At 39.0% G+C, this 23144-nt stretch overlaps 1 protein-coding gene across 13 annotated transcripts in view; it reads left to right on the top strand.

The window, feature by feature from the left end:
• Efcab5 (EF-hand calcium binding domain 5) overlaps positions 1-23144 on the top strand; it is a 139686-nt gene that overhangs the window by 12043 nt on the left and 104499 nt on the right. For 11 of the 13 annotated variants that reach the window (XM_052755967.1, XM_052755966.1, XM_052755958.1 and 8 more), the window contains exons 2-3: positions 11066-11128; positions 12062-12146. The exons of 1 other annotated variant lie outside the window; for it this stretch is intronic. In XM_052755967.1, the coding sequence (XP_052611927.1) occupies positions 12113-12146 (34 nt within the window). In that variant the 5' untranslated portion in view covers positions 11066-11128; positions 12062-12112. Of the gene's footprint in view, positions 1-2902; positions 3180-11065; positions 11129-12061; positions 12147-23144 lie in introns of those variants that run through there. One more of the 13 variants, XM_052755968.1, reaches the window with a different exon arrangement.

Consider the following 23144-nt stretch of genomic DNA (forward strand, 5'->3'; position numbering starts at 1 on the left):
CTATTGTCTAATATATCTGATTATTGGACTTTTATCAGTAAATCTGTCAAATCCAGCTAATTATAATGTCTTCCTTGCTTTCACTCCTTTTAATATGGTCCCACACATATTCCCTGGGTACCTGCAATATATAAACAAATAGTAAAATTCTTTTTCTGTCAAGGCTATCCCCCTTGTCTTACTTTGCATTGACCCTGATGGAAGAGCTTAAAGTCCACTTTAGTTACAGATTTTCTAGCGTGGAAGAGGTGGTTGGGGTAGATCTTAAGGAAAACAGGCTTCTTGCAAGGCAGATGAAATTATTACAATGTTTTCAGCTTAGGAGATGTCTAGTATCAAACACAGTACAAACTGTTTTCAAATGGTAAGAGGATTTCAAGGTGGATCAGGGGCTTGGGATTCTTTCTTAGGTCACTCTAATGTCCTCATTCTAAATTCAGGGTCCTTTACAGTCAGTGCCATATACCTTAGCTGGCAATTCAATTAATGTTATAATTCTGCAGCCCATATGATTAAAATTTATGTCGAGTTTTACTAATATAATTATTTTTACCAGTATTGGTTCTGTGACTACTAGAAATAAAATATTTTGCAGCCCCCATGGAAGCTATCTGATAATATTCTGACTTCTGAAATTGATGTTGTCTTAATTAATATAATCATTTCTTCTTTCCTTTGATTCAAACTTTGCATTGTGGTATAAGTATCCATTTAATTTATTTTAATGTCTTTTTATTTAAAGTGTACATTTTGTATTTAAATTTTTTACATTTATTTATTTGTGTGGGAGAGGTAGCAGTGGGTGTGAGGTGCTTGCATACCACGATATGCATTTGGAGGTCGGAGGATAGCTGGCAGGTGTTGGTTCTCTCCATCTGCAAGTGTCTTTACCCACTGAACCATCTTGCCAGCCCTGAAGTATATTTCTATAGAAAGAGTATTTTAATCTCTTTTTCTCTATATCTCTATCTTGATCTCACTTTCTAGCTCCTTTTGTCTGACAGTGTTACTATGTTATTCAGTCAAATACCTGTGTTCAAAGGATCTTCTTGTCTCAGCCTCCTGAATGACTGGGATTACAAATGTACACCATTATACCTGGCTCTTTTTAATGCTTAAGCTAATAATTTCTGTTTTTATATTATGTTTAGACTATTGGCATTTAGTGTAATTTTCTATATTCTTGAGTATTCTATCCTTGGTAATCTTTCCTTGTTTCTCTACCTTCTTATGGATTGTTTTAGCTCCTTTTGTTTCTATTAACAATGACTTAGAAATTATAGCTCTGAGTTTTGCTTCATCTTTTTAGTGTAGTAGTTGTTCTGAGACGTATAAACTTTTTCTCACCCTAATGTACTTTACATAATACTTAATAGTAAAGGTAGCCAGGCGGCGGTGGCACACGCCTTTAATCCCAGCACTCGGGAGGCAGAGTCAGGCGGATCTCTGTGAGTTTGAGGCCAGCCTGGGCTACAGAGTAAGATCCAGGACAGGCACCAAGACTACCCAGAGAAACCCTGTCTCGAAAAACCAAACCAAAAAAAAAAAAAAAATAGTTAAGGTATACATGCAACAATACATTTCATTCCCATTCTCTGCTCTAGTTTACAAATGCTGTATATCCCACAGGACATTCTTACTGATTTTTCTTTTAGATAGCCAATACCTTTTATAAAGATTAAGAAAATGGTATCTTATTTTGTCCACATTTGTATCATTTTCATCACTCTTCATTCCTTTGTATAAATTTAAATTCCCACCTGGTATCATATTCTTTTTGTCTAAAAATTTTTTCTTTAATTTTTTTTCTTACAAAAGTCTCCAGCAATGAATCCTTTCAGCTATCATTTGTTTGAATGTGTGTGTGTGTGTGTGTGTGTGTGTGTGTGTGTGTGCGCGCGCGCGCGCGCGCACGCGTGTGTGCATTTTATTTGGGTTTTTAATTTTTTCACTTTTATTTTGGAAAGATATTTTCATTAGCCACAGAATTCTGACTTTGCCAGTTTTAGGGATTCTTTTTAATACTTTAGAGATGCATGATTGTTTTTTGGCTTATGTGGTTTCTGATGGGACATTAGTCAGCCCTACTATAATGTTTCTTATTTCTCTGCCCATCTTCAAGATTTTCTTTGTATTTGTATTTTGATCTCTCTCTCTCTCATCTATCTCTCTTCATCTGTCTCTCTGACTATCTATCTATCTATCTATCTGTCTGTCTGTCTGTCTGTCTGTCTGTCTGTCTATCTATCTATCTATCTATCTATCTATCCTTTTGAAGAAGGACCTCACTATGTAGTCCAGGCTGTCCTGTAACTCACTATGTAGACCAGGCAGGCCTCCAACTCAGAGATCTGCCTGCCTCTGCCTCTCGAGTGCTGGGATTAAAGGCATGTGCACCATCATACCTGGCAATAGCCAGTTTCTTTATTTGTGCCAAGAGATGATTTTCTTTGTACTTATCCTTCTCAGGATTTTTAAAGTTTCTTGAATCTATGATGTATTGTAATTCGTAAAATTTGGAAAATTATCAGCCAGTTTATTCTTCAAGTTTCTTCTATCTCACTCTTATTTTCTGGAATTCTAATTCCATATAAACTAAACCATTTAGTATAAAGGTTCTGTTTTGTTTTGTTTTTTACCTCACTTCCCAAACTGAATTTTAGACATGGGTAATTTCAATTGGCTACCTTCATGGATACTGATTCTTCTGCTGAATCCACTTTACTAACAAACCTGCCAAAGGAATTTCTCATCTCCGGTATTATGATTTTTATAACAAGAATTTCAGTTTGGCTTTCTTTATGGTTTTCATGTTATTGCTCTAAACACTAAACCATGAATGCTATTTTTCTTTTCCATTGTATTTGTCCTAATTAGCTTCAGTTATCAACTTGACACAGTCTAGCGTCATCAGAAGGAGACTCAAGTGAAGAACTGCTGAAATTAGATTTGGCCTGTGGCCATGTCTGTGAGAGATTATCTTGATTGATGATGGATGTGAGAGGTCCCAATCCATGGTAGGCAGCACCATCCCTAGGAATGTGGCCCCGGCTCTTACGAGAAGGCTAGTGCGCTTAAGCCAAATGAACAAATCAGAGATCGAGCCAGTAAGCAACATTCCATCATGGTTTCTACTTGAGTTCCTGTTTTCATTTCCCGATGGCCTGTGATCTGGAAATGTAAGCTAAAAAAACCTTTCCTTCCCTATGTTGCATTTAGTCAGAATGTTTTATTACAGAAACTTTTCTTTTTTAAAGCTTCTTGAATCTATGATGTATTGTAATTAGTAAATTAGTAAAAAAAACTTAGTTTTTTACTTATAATTATTTTATCATTTATATTAATGCTAAGATTAGAAGTTGTATATTATATAATTGTAATGAGCTATGGTATATTACATATTTAAAATATGTAATCTGTTTATATATTAATCATAACTATAAATCATAGTTATTTAAAGTTTCAAATATTCTGGTATTTTAGCTCTATCTATATCTAGTTCTATGAATACTTTATATCTTGAAACTATTTATTTATTTAATTACATTGGTGTTTTGCCTGTATATACTCTCTGTGAGGGAGCTGGATCCCCTGGAACTGGAATTACAGACAGTTGTGAGCTGCCGTGTGGGTGCTGGGAATTGAACCCAGGTCCTCTGGAAGAGCAGCATCTCTCCAACCCCCAAAATAGATTTTTTTCTCTTGCTTTTTAATGAATCTCTTAATTTTATTAGAATGCTGTACACTGTATGTAAACAGTAGTAGGAAATAAATAGTCTTATCCTGAGAAATGGGGATATTTCTTCTATCAGGCCATTAGTGTGTGGGATTCAGTAAATCTAGACAATAAAGGCTGAGTTTTGTTGTTATAGTTACCTTCAGTCCACCACACACTTCTAGACAAAGGGTTTTTTTTCTTACTTCACTCTCAAATTCAACACAGAACACTTCTGTGAGCAGATGAGTGAGTCTTTTCCTTCCCAAACAGTTCTCCAGTAGCCACCAGCTGGAGAATTCAGTTCAGTCACATCTCACAGGTGGAGAATTCAGTCCTTCAAGATCAGCTCTTCTTCACTTCAATTATAAATAGCACACTTGAACTGCCTACAAACTAGAGTTCCTGTTCCTACCAGTCAGTCCCTCCTTTGATAGGATTAGCTCTCTCATAGAACTCAGAGACACGTATGTTTAATAGTTTAATGTTGTGCTTAATAGTTCAATAACATTTAAAAGGACAGATGAATAGGCAGATGAAGACTTGACTAGGTGTATTCAGTAACCCGGAAGTTCTTCAAATTCTTGTTTGACTTTTCATGGAAGCTTATATGAAGCCATCATTGATTTTTGTCTTTGGCCATTAGCATCAACTCCACCTTTACCTCTTCTCCTCTACCTGACATTGGGAGTGCAGCCAAAAGTTCAACCTATTAATAACAAAGTAGGCCCATTTATTGCAGTCATCCCCTATCCTAAGGTAACCCAAGATCCCAGCAAATGACCTCATTAGAAAGTCACCTCATCGGTCGGTGGTGGCTCATGCCTTTAATCCCAGCACTGGGAGGCAGAGGCAGGTGGATCTCCATGAGTTCGAGGCCAGCCTGGTCTAAAAAAGTGAGTTCCAGGAAAGGCACAAAACTAAACAGAGAAACCCTGTCTCAAAAAACAAAAACAAACAAACAAAAAAAGAACATGCTTTAAGGGTTGGGGATTTAGCTCAGTGGTACAGCGCTTGCCTAGCAAGCGCAAAGCCCTGGATTCGAGTCTCAGCTCAAAAAAAAAAAAAGAAGAAGAAAGTCACCTCATAATGAAAGATGCCCCCATCACCCAAGAAAGGATCAAATGTTTTTATCCCTCAGGAAACTACAAGGGTCTTAGGATGTCTGTGCAGGAAATACATATATTTTATATATGCACATATATGCTATATGTGATTTTGTACATAGCCAATACTGTATAAGTTTTCCTTAATGTATTACAACAAATCTACTAAAATATTTGGAAATCATGGTCCCAATTCTTAGAACAGTTACATTTTAAATTAATGCTATCACTTCAACTTTCATAAGTAAGTTCCTACTTGCTGAGGACTGTCTCAACAAATTAATTTTCCCTTCATTCTTCAACTTTTGCTTTCGCTAACTATTGATTACTGTAGTTAAATACTCAATAGTTGAATTAATGTTGTAAAGACTAGTTTTAAGATACTGTCTGTAATTCTGACTTATCAATCTGCATGTGACTTTGGGCAAATGAAACAAATTTTTTTGTTGCATTAAACAAAAAACTGTATTAGTAGCCCTATTTTAATGCAACAAAACAAATTCTGTTTTGTTGCATTAAAATAGGGCTACTAATACAGTCCTGCTAGAAAATTACATTAAATAATGTATATTAGCCACCCAGGGTACTTCCTCTTTTAGAAGCCATAAGCAATTTTTACCAATAAGCTAAATGATGAATTTTCTGTCCTTCTGATGTTTGATTTCTCTTCAGCATATGACACATTAAGTTGCCTTAATTTCCCTTAATTTCCTGGACTCTACCTCAGTCACTTTCCACCTTTTTTTTTGACACAGGGTCTCTCACTGAACCCAGAATTTGTCTATTGGCTAGATAGGCTAGCCCGCTCTGGGGATCCACCTTTCTTCCCAAACTCCATCCTCCCACTTCTTGGGTTACAGATGTATGCCATCATGCCTGGCTTTGTGTGAGCATTATGAAGCTGAATTCAAATCCTCACACTTGTGAATATCTCCATAGCTACCTCTTAGAGGCACTTGTGTTTGTCACCAAGCATTTATCTTGAGCCTTTCTGTCCCTCCCAACGATTCTCCTTAGTGAACTTCTAACATTGTCCAGAATTGCCTCCTTTGTCAATACTCACCTGTCCAGACTCACAAGGAATCTAATTAAAAGGCAGCTTTATCATCGATTACTGTAGGCAATCACAATTATTTTTACTTTCTTTCTTAATCTGGGGAACTCCTTAATTAAGTAAGGATGCTCTATCATATTTGATTGACAAGCCTACACACCAAGATGACAGATGCTCCAATTGGCCAAGTTACAAACTGATTGAGAGTGAGTATGGAAGCCGGGCGGTGGTGGCGCACGCCTTTAATCCCAGCACTTGGGAGGCAGAGCCAGGCGGATCTCTGTGAGTTCGAGGCCAGCCTGGACCACCAAGTGAGTCCCAGGAAAGGCGCAAAGCTACACAGAGAAACCCTGTCTCGAAAAACCAAAAAAAAAAAAAAAAAAAAAAAAAAGAAAGAAAAAAAAAGAGAGTGAGTATGGAGGGTCTTCAACTATATCCACAGATTTGGTCTCCTAGCCAAGAACCTAAGCAGATTCTAGGATTTCATGGGCAAGGGAGCACATTAGGTTGTAGCAGGCTTTCTCTTTTGGGCCACCAATCAGCTCCTAAATCATGCTCTGCCTTAGCTTAGGCTCGTTTCTTGTTCTTGCTAGCTCTTATAACTTAACCTGTTTCTCTTCATCTACGTTTTGCCTCAGGGCTTATTATCTTTCTTTCCTTCTGTGTATCTTACTTTCACAGCTTCTTGTGTCTAGCTGGCCACTGCCTGGCTTCTGACCCTAGGCCAGTCCTCTCTTTCTCCCTCCTTCGTCTCCTCTATCTAGCCTAGATTTCTCCTCCTACTTATTCTCTCTGCCCACCAGCCCCACCTATCTCTCTCCTGACTAGCTATTGGCTCTTCAGCTTTTTATTAGACTAATCATGTGCCTCAGGCAGGCACGAGGAAACAGCAACACATCTTTACATAATTAAACAAATGCAGTGTAAACAAAAGAAGCACATCTTTACACAGTTAACGTAATCTTCCGCAGCATTAGATATTTAAAATGCAAGATGATGCTGTAGTCCATCATTTCCTGTGGACCTGATTGTTCACAATTTTCTCTTAACACAGTGGCCTTCAAATGCCTACTAGAAACTTACATTAGTCAACCAAGCAAGTAACTTGTATATTTCCAGACACAAAGTTTCATTTCTCAAATCCATTCTCTTTTCCTTATTTCTCCTGATGGCATTAGGCATTATCAGCCATTCAGCTTTCTGAATAAGAAAAGAAAGGTTAATTACCTTCTAATTGCTTCTTCTATTAAATCCTTGGATTCAGTTGTGCCACAAATCCTAATGATTACACCTGTTTTAGTTGGGATGTTCCCAGGAAAAGACCTAGACCTAAGTATTTGAGTTCACATTCATTTGGAAGGTACTTCCAGGAAACAATGGTAAGAGGTTAGGAAGTTGTGGTGGTATTTTACTTGTACTGAAATGTGATTTTAATTGTATGTTAATACATAAAGTTGCCTGGGGGTCAGAGCTATTAGAGCCATAGCAAGTGCATGGCGGCGGTGGCGCACACCTTTAAGGACCTGGAGGGCGGTACATTCAGGCAGTGATGAGGCAGTCACGTGTTTGGGTTTGCAACCAATGAGAAGGCAGAACAGCTAGACCATATAAAGACATACACACAGGAAGTAGGCCCCTTTTGGGAGAGCTCTCTTGGCTGAAGAGGATCGATGAATCAGAAAGGGTGAGGCTCTTAGCTCTGACCTCTTGGCTTTCTTCTCTGAATCGGCTCTGTGTTTCTTATTTAATAAGACGGTTGGTTACATCTACAGGAAGTAGTATAGGAAAGTAGAGAAAGTCAAACAAATACTTTATTGGGCAGGTTCTGCAGTGGGGAGCTGGTGCTTAATACCACCAAAGAAGTGTGGGAAACAGAATAGAACATGTTAGAAATCTCCCATCCATGGGATTACCCATCTTTGTCTGATGGCTTCTCCCCTGCATATATCCTGCAAGCACATCTGGCCAGGGTATACTAATACATGTGTATTTGGACTTCAGAAAACCCTGAGACAAAATTCAGGTGCTTGCAGTCAGAGGCCACTAATACAAATAGAGGAAGATAGACAATTCAGGTACTGTCTGAGAAAGTGAGCTGAGGAATTAGGTTGTAGCACTAGCTGAGCCGACTGGAGCTCAGTGGTACAGTCACCTGGTTGTGGTACTGTGCTGGCTAGTTTTATGTCAACTTGACACAAGCTGTCTGAGAGGAGAGAGCCTTGACTGAGAAAACACCTCCATAACATCTGGCTGTAGGCAAGACTGTTGGGCATTTTCTCAATTAGTAATTGATGGGGGAGGGCCCAGCCCATTGTGGGTGGTGCCACCCCTGGCCTGGTGGTTCTGGGTTATATAAGAAAGCAGGTTGAGTGAACCAGGAGGAGCAAGTCAGTAAGCAGTACCCCTCCGTGGCCTCTGTATTAGCTCCTGCTTATAGGTACCAGCCCTGTTTGAGTTCCTGTCCTGACTTCCTTGGATGATGAAGCATAAGCCAAATAAGCCTTTTCCTCCCCAAGTTACTTTGGTCATGGTGTTTCATCATAGCAGTGGTAATCCTAACCAGGACAGGTAATAACAATGTCTGAGAGAGCCAAGACTACAGCAAGGGATGGTGCAATATTTAAGATGCAAAATACACCTTCATTTTTCTTCAAGTTTTTCACACTATACTCTGTACTCAATGTTCCTGGCAGAATTAACTTTTAAGACAATAATTTGTGAATATATGTCTATTTTAAAAGCATGTAATAAAGTCCAAATTCCTCTATGTATCCTAATCCTCAACATTTTGGCTTTAAGTACCATCTATAATGATTTGTTTATGTGTATAAACGTTTTGCCTACAAGTATATATGTGCAGCATGTTCATGCCTTGGGGCCCAAAAGGTTAGAAGAGTCAGATCCCCTAGAACTGAAGTTACAGATGGTTGTGAGCCACCAGATGGATGCTAGGAACCGAACCCTAGTCTTCTGCAAAAGCAACAAGTGCTCTTAATTGCTGAGCCATCTCTTCAGCCCATGACGACAAGTACTTTTTAAGCCTCATCTCCTTTACCCCGGAGTTTATGTTTCTTCTGCTACAAATACCCTTCCCTCTCCTTTGTATACTTTTTTTTTTTTACTAGTTCTTTAATATCAACCAAGTAATCTGTTTCTTTGCCCCAAGAAAAATAACTACTTGTTCCTCTTTCTTCCCTAATGTGTTGTGTGCACCCCCACACTTACACTTTGCAGATTGAATGGCACTGTTTCCCCCTCACTAAGCTGGAAATTCACTCATCATTTCAAATCCCAAGAAATGCTTGTATAACAGAATGTTCTCAATGAGTTGAATTTTTCTGAGTACATCCAAACAAAATAGATCTTAACAAGAAATAAAAGAAACTTCTTATCAGTTTCAGGAAATGGACATCTACAAGCAATCAATATACAGCTGGGACTTAACACAGAATTCTGCTTTCTATTATTTATAAATCATTTTAAAAGGCTTTGAGGCAGCTTTTTAAATGTTGTTATCTATTCTCTCCAGTGGCAGTACTTTTAGTTTACTCCATTGGAATTTGTGTTATGTTGATAAAAAGAAAATGAATACTTCAGGGTTTCATATACATACTATACTAAATCATAGAGTACCTAGATTGTAACTTCCCTGGAGACAGAGACCACATGCACATAATTTCTTCTTTTTGAGACAAGATCTCACAATGTCGCCCCTGCTGGTCTTGCATTGGTGATCTTCCTGTTTCAGCCTCTTGAGTATAGAGAGTGCAGAGGTCACCCTGTCCACCACCACACCCAGCAATAATTCACCCTTTACACAGCGCCTCACCCATATGTAATCAAGCTACAGCATGATATTTGGCACAGCAATGATTTTATAATTTGTTGCTGGGATTGCAGTCATTTTTAGTGAAGTGGAAATCACTTTAACTCCTCACTATGAGTAAATGATCCAGATAAATCATATTCCTCAGAGAACTCTCCCCTTGCCAACAGCTTAAAAAGCTTTTTAGGGAGTTTATTATATTTTTATCCAGCTTTCACATGTTAATTAGTTAGACATCAAAGGTATTCTTTGCTTTAGCTTAATTACTATCTCAAACATTGATGGAGAAGTTGGGCATGATGCAGCATGCCTCTAATCCCAGCACTTTCGAGGCTGAGGCAGGAGGATCAGGAGTTAGAAGCTGCCTGTGCTACATAGTAAGACCTTGTTTCAAAACAATAAAGAAAAGTTAATGAAAGTAACAATGTTTAAAAAGTCAATTGCATTATTATTATTTCAGGCTTAGAAATGATAGTGGCGGTGACTGCCACGGTGGCTGTCTCTTTGAGCACTAGTGAAGCAGTGCCCTGGCTTCAGTCAGTAACAGTAATAACAGCTCTGCAGCTTGGGAGGTTCAGCAGTTGAGAATTTATGACCACTCAGTAGAATGCTGGGGTGCGGTGGGGGCTGGAGATGATGGAGATTTAGGTCTTCCGGAGTATTTGTGTTGCTTGTTAACATTTTCTTTCTCTCTTTTGGTTATTAATATTGTATTGGTATTACTTCTCAGTATCCTTTGGTGGAATTTTTTTGGTGGTCAAATGAGTGAGTCAACGTCTCAAGATCAGTCCAAACCTAATCAGGTTCTTGGCTTATGTTTGTTTTTAAACATGTTATGAGAGGATTTGAAAGTCAACATTCTTCAGAAAACAGAGATGCAGTATCTTACTGCATCACTTACTATTTCTTTTTATTTAAATAATCTACGGCAAGCTTTGATAGAAATATGGGGTTTGGGGAAAGGGGGGGTCAAAAACAACAGTTGGATCACAGTAACCTGTTTCTAGTTGATTGGCACTCCTTAATTATAATGTCTTCTGGGTTTTGTTGTTGTTTTGTTTTATTTGAGACAAAGTCTTGTAGTGTAGCCCAGGCTGGCTTAGAACTCAGAGTGATGCTACTGTCTCAGTCTCCCAAGTGCTGGGATTATAGGCTTATGCCACTGTCCCTGGCTTACATGTCTTTATAACTGTTTGAAATTTTAAATACAACTACTTTCTATCATTTTATTGGGGATTAAATTCACTCATTATGTGACTATTTAAAAAAAAAAAAAAGAAAGTATTTGGTTTGTCAAAATGCACAGTATTAGCTGGGTCCCAGACCCTTCTTGCTAGCGTTTACTGATGCTGCTCCCATTTCAGGACAATGGAAAAGGCGGCAAGGACCAGCAGCAGAACTCAAAGGACGAAAAGGAGCCTGAGGAGGTAGAGCTGCCCCCCAAAATCAGATAGCAATGTGACAGAGTGAGCTGGCTGCATTAGCTTCCTCGTGGAGAAGGAAAAGTTCGCATGTCCAAAGTGAAGCAGCAAGTGCAAAGGGGCACACGCATGTTGATTATTAAGCTGATGTGTTTTCAGTTACAGGAAACTCCTGTAGGCAGGTCAATTATCTGTGAAGGGCTGTTTGTTATAAATTACAATCAGCAGCTGCTGCTCTCTCATGTTCGAACAGCTACTCTCGGTACAGGAGCTATCAGCTTTTAGGGTGACTTCACTATTGTGCTAAAAATGTAATCTCCACATTACTTACTTTGCTAGCTTTGCTTTTAAAAATACAAGGTTACATGACAAAGAACACTTATTTAAAAGGAGGCAACTGAAATTAGTTACATGAATTCACATTAAGTTGACTAATATGAATTTTTAAAAAATTCTATTACTATATACACCAGCAAAAGTGTTAAAAACTACAATGCCATCATTATTTATAAAGTCATTCTTTAATTTGGTTTAACTCAGATAAAGTGTTCTTCTTCCAGCCACAAACATGGAAGATGATTCTAGCACTTTTTGGAAGGTGTCATTTTTAAAGGTCAAATATAACTATGAGATGGCCTCAAATTGTGTTCATAGAAATTATTGTATAATTCTAGGATCAGTGTACAACTGGAATGGTATCTCAAGCATATCATTTGATTGACAATAAGGAGATATGTTTAGTCAATACATTTGATAATGTGAATGCAGGAAACAGACATGCAGTTTACCTTTAACATACAATGTTAAATCCTAGAAAAAGTTAAGTAGGAATGTTTAGTAACGCTACAAAGTAATTAACCCTCCTTTAATCAAAAGCTAAAACAGCTTTAAGAAAAAGCAATTCATTTTGAAACTTGTGTTTCTTTTCTCCTTTCGAAGACATCACCGAAAACACAAAGTGTCCCTGCATCAGAGACCAGCAGCCAGGCGATGGAAGACACAAAGGAGGAGGAGAAATCCCAAGGTACGAAGTGGCCTTTCTCCCTCCTGACACAACAGAATCTCAAAGTAACAAGAACTCATTTTGTATTTAAAAAAATATTTGATCCTGAGAGGATCTTCTAGATGTAATTTAGGCAATATGTAAAGATGGATTTCCTCACCCTCTACAAATACCTTTGAGGCAACCTCGTGACTATTCATTCTGCGCTAATTAATTAAGGAGAAATTTTTAACTAAGAGAGCTAAAGAGATTTCTAGCAGGCAACCTATTTAGAATAAAAATAAAATGAGAAATCCTGTGATCTGGTTTGCTTATTGGTTTTGATCCTGTTTATGCTTGACCATATATTTATTCTGTGTGGCCAAAGCCACCCCAGCCCCATTTTTTACCACCATTTCACATGATTATGCAGATTGAAAGATCACAGGATCAAAAGGCAACGAAGTATACAAGACATTTATCTCTTTACTACAGCCGTTTCTAATTCCATATACTTAGTGAAATTCTGCATCAACAGAAATATTTTATAATAGTTAAAATTTAAAAATTTTACTATAGATTCCCTCAGCAGAAATTTCACCATAAATGCTCTCAGTTCTGTTTCCAAGTATCGGATGTTTACTGTGTGTTTGGCTGGTCCAGGCTGAATTGAAATAATAATTAGAAAAGCAAGTTTAAGTATAAAATTGTGTAGATGCCAGTTATAACTTTAAATACTTTTCTGAATAATTTTTCCTTTAGATGAATTAAGAGAAATTATTTATTCTTATTAATATGCATTATCACATATGCACATTAAGAATTAAATCTCTCCAATCTTTAGTTTGTCTTTCTTTTTATTTTATGTTCATTTTTATTTATGTTTATGTCTCTGTGTTTATGTGCACATGCAAGCAGGTACCACAAAGTTATTGGATCCCCTGGGCCTGGAGGTACAGGTGGTTGTGAGCCTCCCAATATGGGTGGTGGGGACTGAATTCTGGTCCTCTGGAGGAGCAGCAAGCTTTAGTAACCACTGAGCATTCTCTCCAATCCCAGACTTTTTTTCATACCTTGTAATGTGATTTTTTTATTTAATAACACTTGTATCCTTGGAGTAACATTGTCCATCCATGCAGGACACTTTCATTCAAACCAAATTCTTCTAAAGTTCTATGTAGACAAATTTTTCTTTGGGGCTAAGAGCTCACAAAAAAAAACAACATGGAGACTTATTATTAATTATGAAAGCGTGGCCTTAGCTTAGGCTTGTATCACTACCTTATAACTTAAATTAACCCATTTATTTTCATCTATGTACTGCCATGTGGTTCATGGCTATTACCTCTCCTCCTACATGTCCTGCTTCCTCTGCATCCGGCTGGCAACTCTGCCTTTCTTCTTCCCTGAGACCTCTCTGTCTCCAGAAGTCCTGCCTAACCTCTTCCTGCCTAGCTATTGGTCATTCAGCTCTTTATTAAACCAATCACAATGACACATCTTCACACACTGTAAAGGAATATTCCCTAACATTTCCCTTTTTTGTCTAAATAAAAAGGAAAGGTTTTTAACTCTAACATAATAAAATAAAATAATAAGAACAATTATCAGGTAAGAATTACATTCACAATGTCCAGTCCATTTGTATTGGCATATTTGGAGAAAATATTCAATAATCTATCTTATCTTGATGAATTTAAAGTTTTGTACTTAAACCATTTTCTATCATAACTTGTATTACCATCTTAAAACTATCTCTTTAGACCTCAAAACATTTTCTTAGATAAACAATTTAAGCTTTCATGTCTCTCAATCTTATATACAATTTATACCCCTTTTGTGAGTTTCTTTTTTGAATTTGGTAACAAGGAAAACTATAAAACTATAACTATCTCGTCTTCAACTCCATCAGACACCCAAGAAGGATATAATATTACCTGAGTAAGCAGTAAGTGCAGAGCAAACAACTTCCAAAAACTATAGAAATGACAGAAGCAGCTGGCTGCTTGGACAGTCACCCAAGTTTCCTCTGCAGTGTTGTGGCATTCATCTTTGGGTTACAGGCCTAGGATATCTGACAGAGTTTTCTATGAAGCAGGAATTTTGAAGGACTGTTCTACTTTGTCTTGGTAAAATTCGACAGTTGCTTTCTTTCGTGTCCTGCTTGTCCAGTTTGGACAGCATACAATCGGCAGTCAAGGCAAGGGCAGTTTCTTGCTCAGTGGCTAACTTGGCCACAATAAAAGCAAACTCCGTATGGAAGTTCTTTGATGCCCATCATTCTTTTTTGAAGTAAATTGGTGCAGTCAGGAGCAGATATGTCTCACTATCATGAAAAGCCTTAGGTTATTAAAACATCTTAAATACCATATTCTGTAGATCTCTGAAGTGTTTGAAGATCACTTATCTATCTAAAATATATCTCTGTTTAATCTTGAAAACATACCTAACCTGACTACAAGTTTGGTTATTACAGATGACTAACTACTAATCTGTGTTTCTTTATAATCCTATTAACCTAAATAGCTTTCAAGGACTAAAACTTTATATTACATTTTAAAATGAGCTGCATAGGTACATACCTTAAACAAGAATAGAAATATATATTCTATATATATTTCTGGTTTGACTAACGCATGAACAACTTTATAAACTGAATCACAGTCCATGAACTGTAAAAAAAAAGAATAGAAATATATATAGAATAACAAAAATAACCTTAAATTTGTATCAATATATAAAACTCCATACCAATGTAAAATATTTTATGTTAGTGGTTGTTCAAAAGTAGACTCAATAATCCACCCTTTTATCCCATCGTTTCTATACTATATCCCCCTTTTTCCTTTCAGAAAGACATCCCTGAATCTAATCTCCTTTGTTCACCTTTTTTCCTGACCATTACCAATAACAAATTGTAACCAACCCCCCTAAATGATGACAAACATCCATAACCCACCAAATGACCAAAACCAACCCACCCCACCTTTGGGAATGTGAGCATAGTGTTCTCTAAACCACTTCCTGTTGTTTGGGGGCAACAGCATCTTTAAGAGGTCCTGGGAAAATGGGAATTATGGTCAAATCCTGGGAAAACTAGCCAAAACATTTGTTGTCCAGTCTCGGTGCAATGGGAAAGTAGAAGGCTTATTTGTAGTCCTGGCTAGAATAATCTGTGAGGCTGGGTCATCTTAACCAGCAGCCTTGAAGCTGTTCTGGATGTAGAACTCTGAGGAAACTGCAACAGAGGCATTTTAAGAGCCTAGATCACCTGGGCCACCCATTTTCATTGGTGTCTGGTCCCCTTGCTCTGAAAACACACAAACCTTCAAAGGTAACATACATATCTTCATTAACATAAGTATGGGCTGTGCATTGTACACAAGCCAGCCAAAGATAATTTTTTTGCTTTATGTTTCAGAAGGTGAAATACATGTCACCTGTCTTGTAGTTTTTCTAGGTTTATTTCTTTATGCCTGTAGCCAGGATTTTCAGGGGGTCTCCCCAATCAAACTTGATCTCTGTCAACCTTGAAGGAATTTACAGCTTTTCACTTTCTGTGGAAACAAAAGCGTAACTTCTTCCCCAAAGCAATACATTTTCTGACTTCCATTTTAAAGTTAAGATATTCCTAAAGTATCTAGGCTAGTTTAACTCAGCAGTCCCTTTTACAATCCCATGTCTCTCAGCAGCTGTCATTTACTCATCAGCAATAAAAAAAATTCAAAGTCAACAAGACACCATATAGGATCCAGACTTTCTGTGTATTTTCCATCTTTATATGGTTTATCCTTTTTATATCATTTTATTCTGTCTTTAAAAACTTTGTTTTATTATTTATAAACTATTTTTATGATTGTCTATACCCATTTTCTTTTATTTTTTAAGCCCACGTGCATTTTTTAAACACATTCTAACCTGTTTTTAGTTTTTTTCCCACCTGAACCTGTCTTTGCTGAGCACCTGCAGCGTTCTCTGATAGCGTGAGACAAATCCTAAATGGTTATGTCAGCTGTCACAAGGTGCTGGTGGCTGGTGGCTTGGCCATACCTCTGTATGCAAAGACTGGCTGGCCTGAGAGACTTCAGGACTAGAAAGTCACATCCAGCTCCTTGTGCAGAACTTTCTTAGCTTTCTCAGACCATATGTTCAGATATATGAGCCCCTGCATTAGATGCCATATGTAGACAGATTTTTCTTTTGGGCTGACAGCTCACGAAAAAAACGACATGGAGACCTATGAATTTAATGAAAGCTTGGCCTTAGCTTAGGCTTGTCCCACTAGCTCTTATAACTTAAATTAACCCATAATTTTTAATCTACATGCTGCCACGTGGCTCATGATTTTACCTCTCCTCCTACATGTCCTGCTTCTTCTGTGTCTGGCTGGCGACTCCGCCTTTGTTCTCCCCTGAATCCTTCTGTCCCCAGAAGTCCCACCTAACCTCTTCCTGCCTAGCTATTGGCCATTCAGCTCTTTATTAAACCAATCAGAGTGACACATCTTCACACAGTGTAAAGGAATATTCCACACCAGTTATATTTCAAAATTAGCTTACTAACTAGCAGGTTTTCATAAGACTTTTCCACAAATCCTTAGTTTTGGTTAATTCCCCTATTGATCCCTCTTCTTCCCCATTCCTATGGCCACATCCTCACTTAGTCCTTTAATTATCAATATTCTCCCCCCTCTTCTTTTTTTTAACTAAATTTTTAATTGACATAATTTTTTTATCCATACTTTTATTTTATTTTTTTTAATTTTTATTTTTATTTTGCAATACAATTCAGTTCTACATATCAGATATGGATTCCCTTGTTCTCCCCCCTCTGGCCCCCCTCACCTTCCCCCCAGCCCACCACCCATTCCCACCTCCTCCAGGGCAAAGCTTCCCCCGCAGACTGAGATCAACCTGGTAGACTCAGTCCAGGTAAGTTCAGTCCCCTCCTCCCAGGCCGAGCCAAGTGATCCTGCATAGGCCCCAGGTTTCAAACAGCCAACTCATGCAATGAGCACAGGACCCGGTCCCACTGTCTGGATGCCTCCCAAACAGATCAAGCCAATCAACTGTCTCACCCATTCATAGGGCCTGATCCAGTTGGTGACCCCTCAGCCATTGGTTCATAGTTCATGTGTTTCCATTCGTTTGGCTATTTGTCCCTGTGCTTTATCCAACCTTGGTCTCAACAATTCTCACTCATATAAACCCTCCTCATTCTTGCTAATTGGACTCCCAGAGATCTACCTGGGGCTTAGCCATGGATCTCTGCATCCAGATCCCTCAGTAGTTGGATGGGGTTTCTAGCACAACAATTAGGGTGTTTGGCCATCCCATCACCAGAGTAGGTCAGATCGGGCTGTCTCTCGACCATTGCCAGCAGTCTGTTGTGGGGGTATCTTTGTGGATTTCTGTGGGCCTCTCTAGCACTTTGCTTCTTCCTATTCTCATGTGGTCTTCATTTACCATGGTCTCCTATTCCTTGTTCTCCCTCTCTGTTGTTGATCCAGCTGGGATCTCCCGCTCCCCCAAGCTCTCTTTCCCTTGACCCTCGCCCTTCATTACCCCCACTCATGTCCAGGCTGTTCATGTAGATCTCTTCCATTTCTCCATTATTGGGCGATCCCCGTGTCTTTCTTGGGGTCCTGTTTTCCAGGTAGCCTCCCTGGTGATGTGAGTAGCAGTCCAGTCATCCTTGTTCCACATCTAGTATCCTCCTATGAGTGAGTACATACCAAGTTTGTCTTTCTGAGTCTAGGTTACCTCACTCAGGATGATTTTTTCTAGATCCATCCATTTGTCTGCAAACCTCATGATGTCATTGTTTTTCTCTGCTGAGTAGTATTCCATTGTGTATATGTACCACATTTTGTTTATCCATTCTTCAGTTGAAGGGCATCTAGGTTGTTTCCATGTTCTGGCTATTACAAACAATGCTGATATGAACATAGCTGAACAAGTACTCTTGTGGTGTGATTGAGCATTCCTTGGGTATATGCCCAAGAGTGGTATAGCTGGATCTTGGGGGAGATGGATTCCCAATTTTCTAAGAAAGCACCATATTGATTTCCAAAGTGGTTGTACAAGCTTGCATTCCCACCAGCAGTGGAGGAGAGTTCCCCTAGCTCCACATCCTCTCTAGCATAAGGTTAATTGACATAATTTTCATGCAATATATTTTGATCTTGCTTTCCCTTCCACAGATCCTTCCCACCTACCCAACTTTATGTTCTTTCTCTCTCTCTCTTTCAAAGAAAACAAGAAACAAAAAACAAAACAAGAAACACACACAAAAACCCCACAAAAGTGAAAATGAAAATAAACAAAAGACCAATAAAACAAAAATGCCAAACAACAGTCCACCAAAATGCCATCAAGTTCATGTTGTGTTGACCAGCTACTCCTGGGCGTGGGGCTTTCCCTGGAGTGTGGTTGATATTCCCAGTGCCACTAGTAGTAATCCCCTTTACCTCTCCATGTGTACCATCCACACGTGTGAAAGAAATAAACGCATAAATAAAAAGTTGGAAACTGTAAAAACGAACTTCCCCTTTGCCGTGGGTGTCAGCTGCAGAGAGCTTCTTGGTTGGGGTGGGACCCCGTGTTCACTTCCCCCTCTCAGTGTCGCAACCTCGTTTGGCTGGAACCCGTGCAGGTCCTGTGTGTGCTGCCACAGTCTCTGTGGGTTCATCTGTGCGCCAGTCCTGTTGTGTCTGGAGAGCACGGTTGCCTTGGAGTCAATGACTCTTAGACCCCTGCTTTCCTCAGTGGTATTCTTACAGTTCTCAACTGTTTGTTTGCTTGTTTGATGTGTGTGGATGGCACATATGGGAAGGTCAGAGGACAACCTGCAAGAAGAGCTGGTTCTTTCCTCTCACCATGTGGGCTCTAGTGACAGAACTCAGGCTGTGCACGCCTTTGCTCACTGAGCTGGCTCACCAGTCCCCACCTCCTTTTTTTTTTTTTTTTTTTTTTTAACTAACTTTTAAAATCTCTTTTTCCTGGCAAGTCTTTACCTGTCCTCCTTCACCGGACCACACTCCTTCATTGCCTGATTTTGACTTCCTCCTCATTGCTTCTACCAGCAATACCCCAGAACACTTTGTTTTTCTGTTAATCACTTGAGCCAGCTTTATAAATTAACTTTTCACTTAAAACATGCCAGCCAGGAATGTGATCAAGGAATTTGATTATAAATTCAATGAGGTGTTTAGTCTATGGGCAGTTTGTACCTGCATGACTTCATATATGTATTCTGCCAAGGAATTTATTGCCTCCCACCCCCCACCAAAAAAAAATATAAATTGACTCTTTGTGGACTTTCCTGTTCTGGTACTTCCAATTTCTTTTCTATGTGTAATTCAGGGAAGTGTGTTCCATTTGTTGTTCTGAAAACATCATGGTTGCTCTGTATGATTATCAAATGAGTTATGGTGCTCTTTATTTGAAAATCAAACATTAAACCTTATATTCAGAATCACTCTTAACATAAATATGTTTATATAACACAACATATATATATATATATATATGTAATAAGTGTGAAGAGGAGCTGTTATTGCAGTTTTAAAGAAGTGTCACAATCCTTGTTATATACTTGTCAAAATCTTGCCAAGCGGCTTCCAAAATGCACTTAAACTCTTGTCTTTGCATAGAAAATCCTGTGGTTGCATGTGCCATGTCAATTCTTTACACCAGCCATTTTCTTTATGGGGCTATGAGATTGGTTTCCATTTTTAGAAATCCTTAAACAAACAAAACCTATAGTTTGCCCAGCTCTGTTCATATTACACAAGCTCAAAGACTAGCGACGCTCTGCAGGAAATGCCGAGTTCCTGTATCAACTGAAGTTCAGTTCCAGTGGTGTTTGCTGGTGCCCCCCCCCTCTGTTTTTAAGCAGTTACGGTATGTAAAGAAATGCTGATAATAAAGTCAAGGCAGCTGAGCTTCAGACAGGACCTGTGTTTGAAAAATAGCGTACAGCTTGTTGAACAACTTCCAGGCCAGTTTCAGTAGCTTAGCCAGTAGCCAGCCCCAGGGGTGTTAAGTTAGCAAAAGAGTCTGCTGAGGCTTGCGGTAGTGGAGATTATTTAATTCCTGTTATACTTGCTATCTACTTATCTAGATCCTCTACGAAGTCTGCCTAGCAATGGACCATGTACTAAGTGCAGGAAATGAGAAATGTCGTGCTGAAAGTCTAGACCTTTCAAACTATGAACATGGAATTCCTCCACATGCCTTCCTATTGAGTTGAAAGTATTCGTGCCTCAATAATATATGAGCAGAACTTAATGCTGATAAACTCACCTAACAACGTGACCTTCATGCCGTCATTTTGGTAGCTTTTCTCTCCATTTCCTCTTTTTTCTTCTAGTTTTGCACTTTTCTGCAGCCATTTCCTTTCCTGTATCTCTCTTGATCATCCCCCCCTCCCTCCACTTCCCTCTTTCTGTTAGTTCTCCCCTTCCTTCCCTGCTATTTCCTTCTACTGGGCAGGACCCTGGTAATATCATGATATTGAATTAAGCAATGTAGTTCAGTTTTCATTTATTTGTTTGTTTTTGAGACAAGATCTCACTATATAGCTCTAGCTGGCCTAGAACTTACTATGTAGACCAGGCTGGCCTGGAACACACAGAAATCTGCCTGCTGGTGCCCCCCAAGTGGAGTGCTGGGATTAAATATATGTGCTATCACACCTAGCTGTAGAAGTAACCGTCTTATTCAATAAGAAACACAGAACCAATGCAAAGAAGAAAGCCAAGAGGTCAGAGCTAAGAGCTAAAAACCTTACCCTTCCTCTCGTGGGTCCTACCTCTCCGAAAGAGACCTACTTCCTGTGTGTCTGTCTTTATAAAGACTTTCTGTTCTGCCTTCTCATTGGTTGTAAACCCAACCACATGACTGCCTTGTCACTGCCTTTCTGTACAGACCTCCAGGTCTTCTATGGTTGGTATTGAGATTAAAGGCATGTGTCTCCATGCCGGCTGTATCCTTGAACACACAGAGATCTAACTAGCTCTTCCTACCAAGTTCTGGGATTAAAGGCGTGCACCACCACCGCCCAGCTTTTGCTATGGCTCTAATAGCTCTGACCCCTGGGCAACTTTATTTATTAACATACAAATCACATTTTAGTACAAATAAAATATCACCATACCTAGCAATGTATTTTTTTTTACTTTAAACAAGTTAATACACATGGGTGACTTTTTCAAATTATAAAAAATCATGTAAATGTAGTATATTAACACTATACAAGATAACTATACTTCATTTTAAAAAAACAATAAAAATACAACTTTTTTAAAAAGTTGGCTAGTGGCTAGAAAGATGAAGGTTTGCACATTAGGAAAGAGCCTGAAAGTTTCCTAATTGATCCTGAAAAACAACTCTAGTGCTTTGAAACTACATTCTGCTAAGCCTCTAAACTAACTTGCCCTTGGGGGCACTTCCACAACTTGTGATACTCGAATTCCAAAGTCACCTGGTGAAAAGACAGCTTCAGATAGAATCCTGATTTATTGACCCTCCTATTGCTGTGCCTCCTTTTCTTTCCTTGATTTTTATGGCTCCAAAAGAGACGTGTTTAACTAGAGTCCTAACCAAGCACACATATCCTCCATTCTGTGCATCAGCAGGGGCAATTCAAGCACTAGGATTATTGCTTAGCAACCTAGAACGGCCTGCCATGGTAGGGGAGCACTAGCAGGCTGCAATGAATAGAGAGAACACCCTAGTTTATTTGTGGGCTTATTAACGAGCCATTATAGAGCGGTAGGTACTAAGTAGCTTTCTTTCTTTAGCACTACCCTTAAATCAAGCAAGGGCATACATTCTTTGGCTTGTGCTAGACAGACTAAGGGGAAAGCAAGTACCTTCACGCCTGCAGAACTGAAAGAATTGCTCTTTCGTACTGTTTTAAAGGTAAAAATAAAAGGATTATATACTATTGGTATTATGGCTAGTTGATTTTTGTTTTCTGTGGCTGTGATAAGAATACCCTGACACAGGACACTTGAGGGGGAGAGATTTGGGTGGCTCACTATTTCAAGTTACAGTCTGTAGAAACGTCAAGGTGCAGGACCTCCAAGCAGCCAGTCATATCACATTCACAGGGAAGCGCAGAGAGCAATGAAATTAAAGCATGAATTCCAGGGCTCAACTGGCCTTTCCACTCTTATACAGCCTTGGATCCCAGCCTAGGAGTGACCACCCACAGTGGCCAGGCCTTCCCACCTCATTATGCAATCAAGATAACCCCCCACAGGCATGCCCAGAGGTCGAAGTAGTTCCAGATTTTGTCAAGTTGGCAATCAACTCTGACCATCAGAGTGACAAATCACCGTGCAGACATACCCTACCTTCTCCTCTACCAAGTGACCACTTTATTTGCAAATCCAACTGACATAGGAGAGAGCTGTAATCCTACCCCTCCTTGACTTCCTCTGATTGGAATAAGTGATTTGGCCACAGAAGAAATAAAAACCTGAAGAAGATTCATAAATACCGTCCACCATTGGACCCAGGACATTTGATAGATGGGCTTTCAGTGGTTTTCTTACAGGCTATTTGATTTTTTTCCTTGGGAAAAAGGATAAAATTTATCCTTCAGAGTATTGATTTTTCTGCAGTTTTTTTTAAAGCAGCAAAGCTTTTTTCCAATGAAATCTTATAATGCTCTCCAATTATGTGAAATAAATTGAAGCATAGCTGCTCTGGCCACAAAGGAGCTTCAAGTCCTGTGGATTCTGAAGCTCCTTTTTAGGAACCTGAGCATTACAACTCAAAAGCCACTCTCCCACAATGGGGATTCTTTTTTTTTTTCTTAAGGTTTTTTATTTTTATTATTTTTTCAAGTATATGTGTATTCATGTCTGTGTGTGGGCATGTGCATGTGAGTGAAGGTACCTGAGGAGGCCAGGGGTATTAGGTCTCCTAGAACTGGAGTTATAGGTGATTATGAGCCATGCAACATGGATGCTGGGAGCTAAACTGGGGTCCTCTGCAAGAGCAGTACATGCTCTTAACCACGGAGTCA

This window comes from Peromyscus californicus, unplaced genomic scaffold, assembly GCF_007827085.1.
Source record: "Peromyscus californicus insignis strain IS unplaced genomic scaffold, ASM782708v3 Scaffold_3__1_contigs__length_106647218, whole genome shotgun sequence".
Lineage (NCBI taxonomy): Eukaryota > Metazoa > Chordata > Mammalia > Rodentia > Cricetidae > Peromyscus > Peromyscus californicus.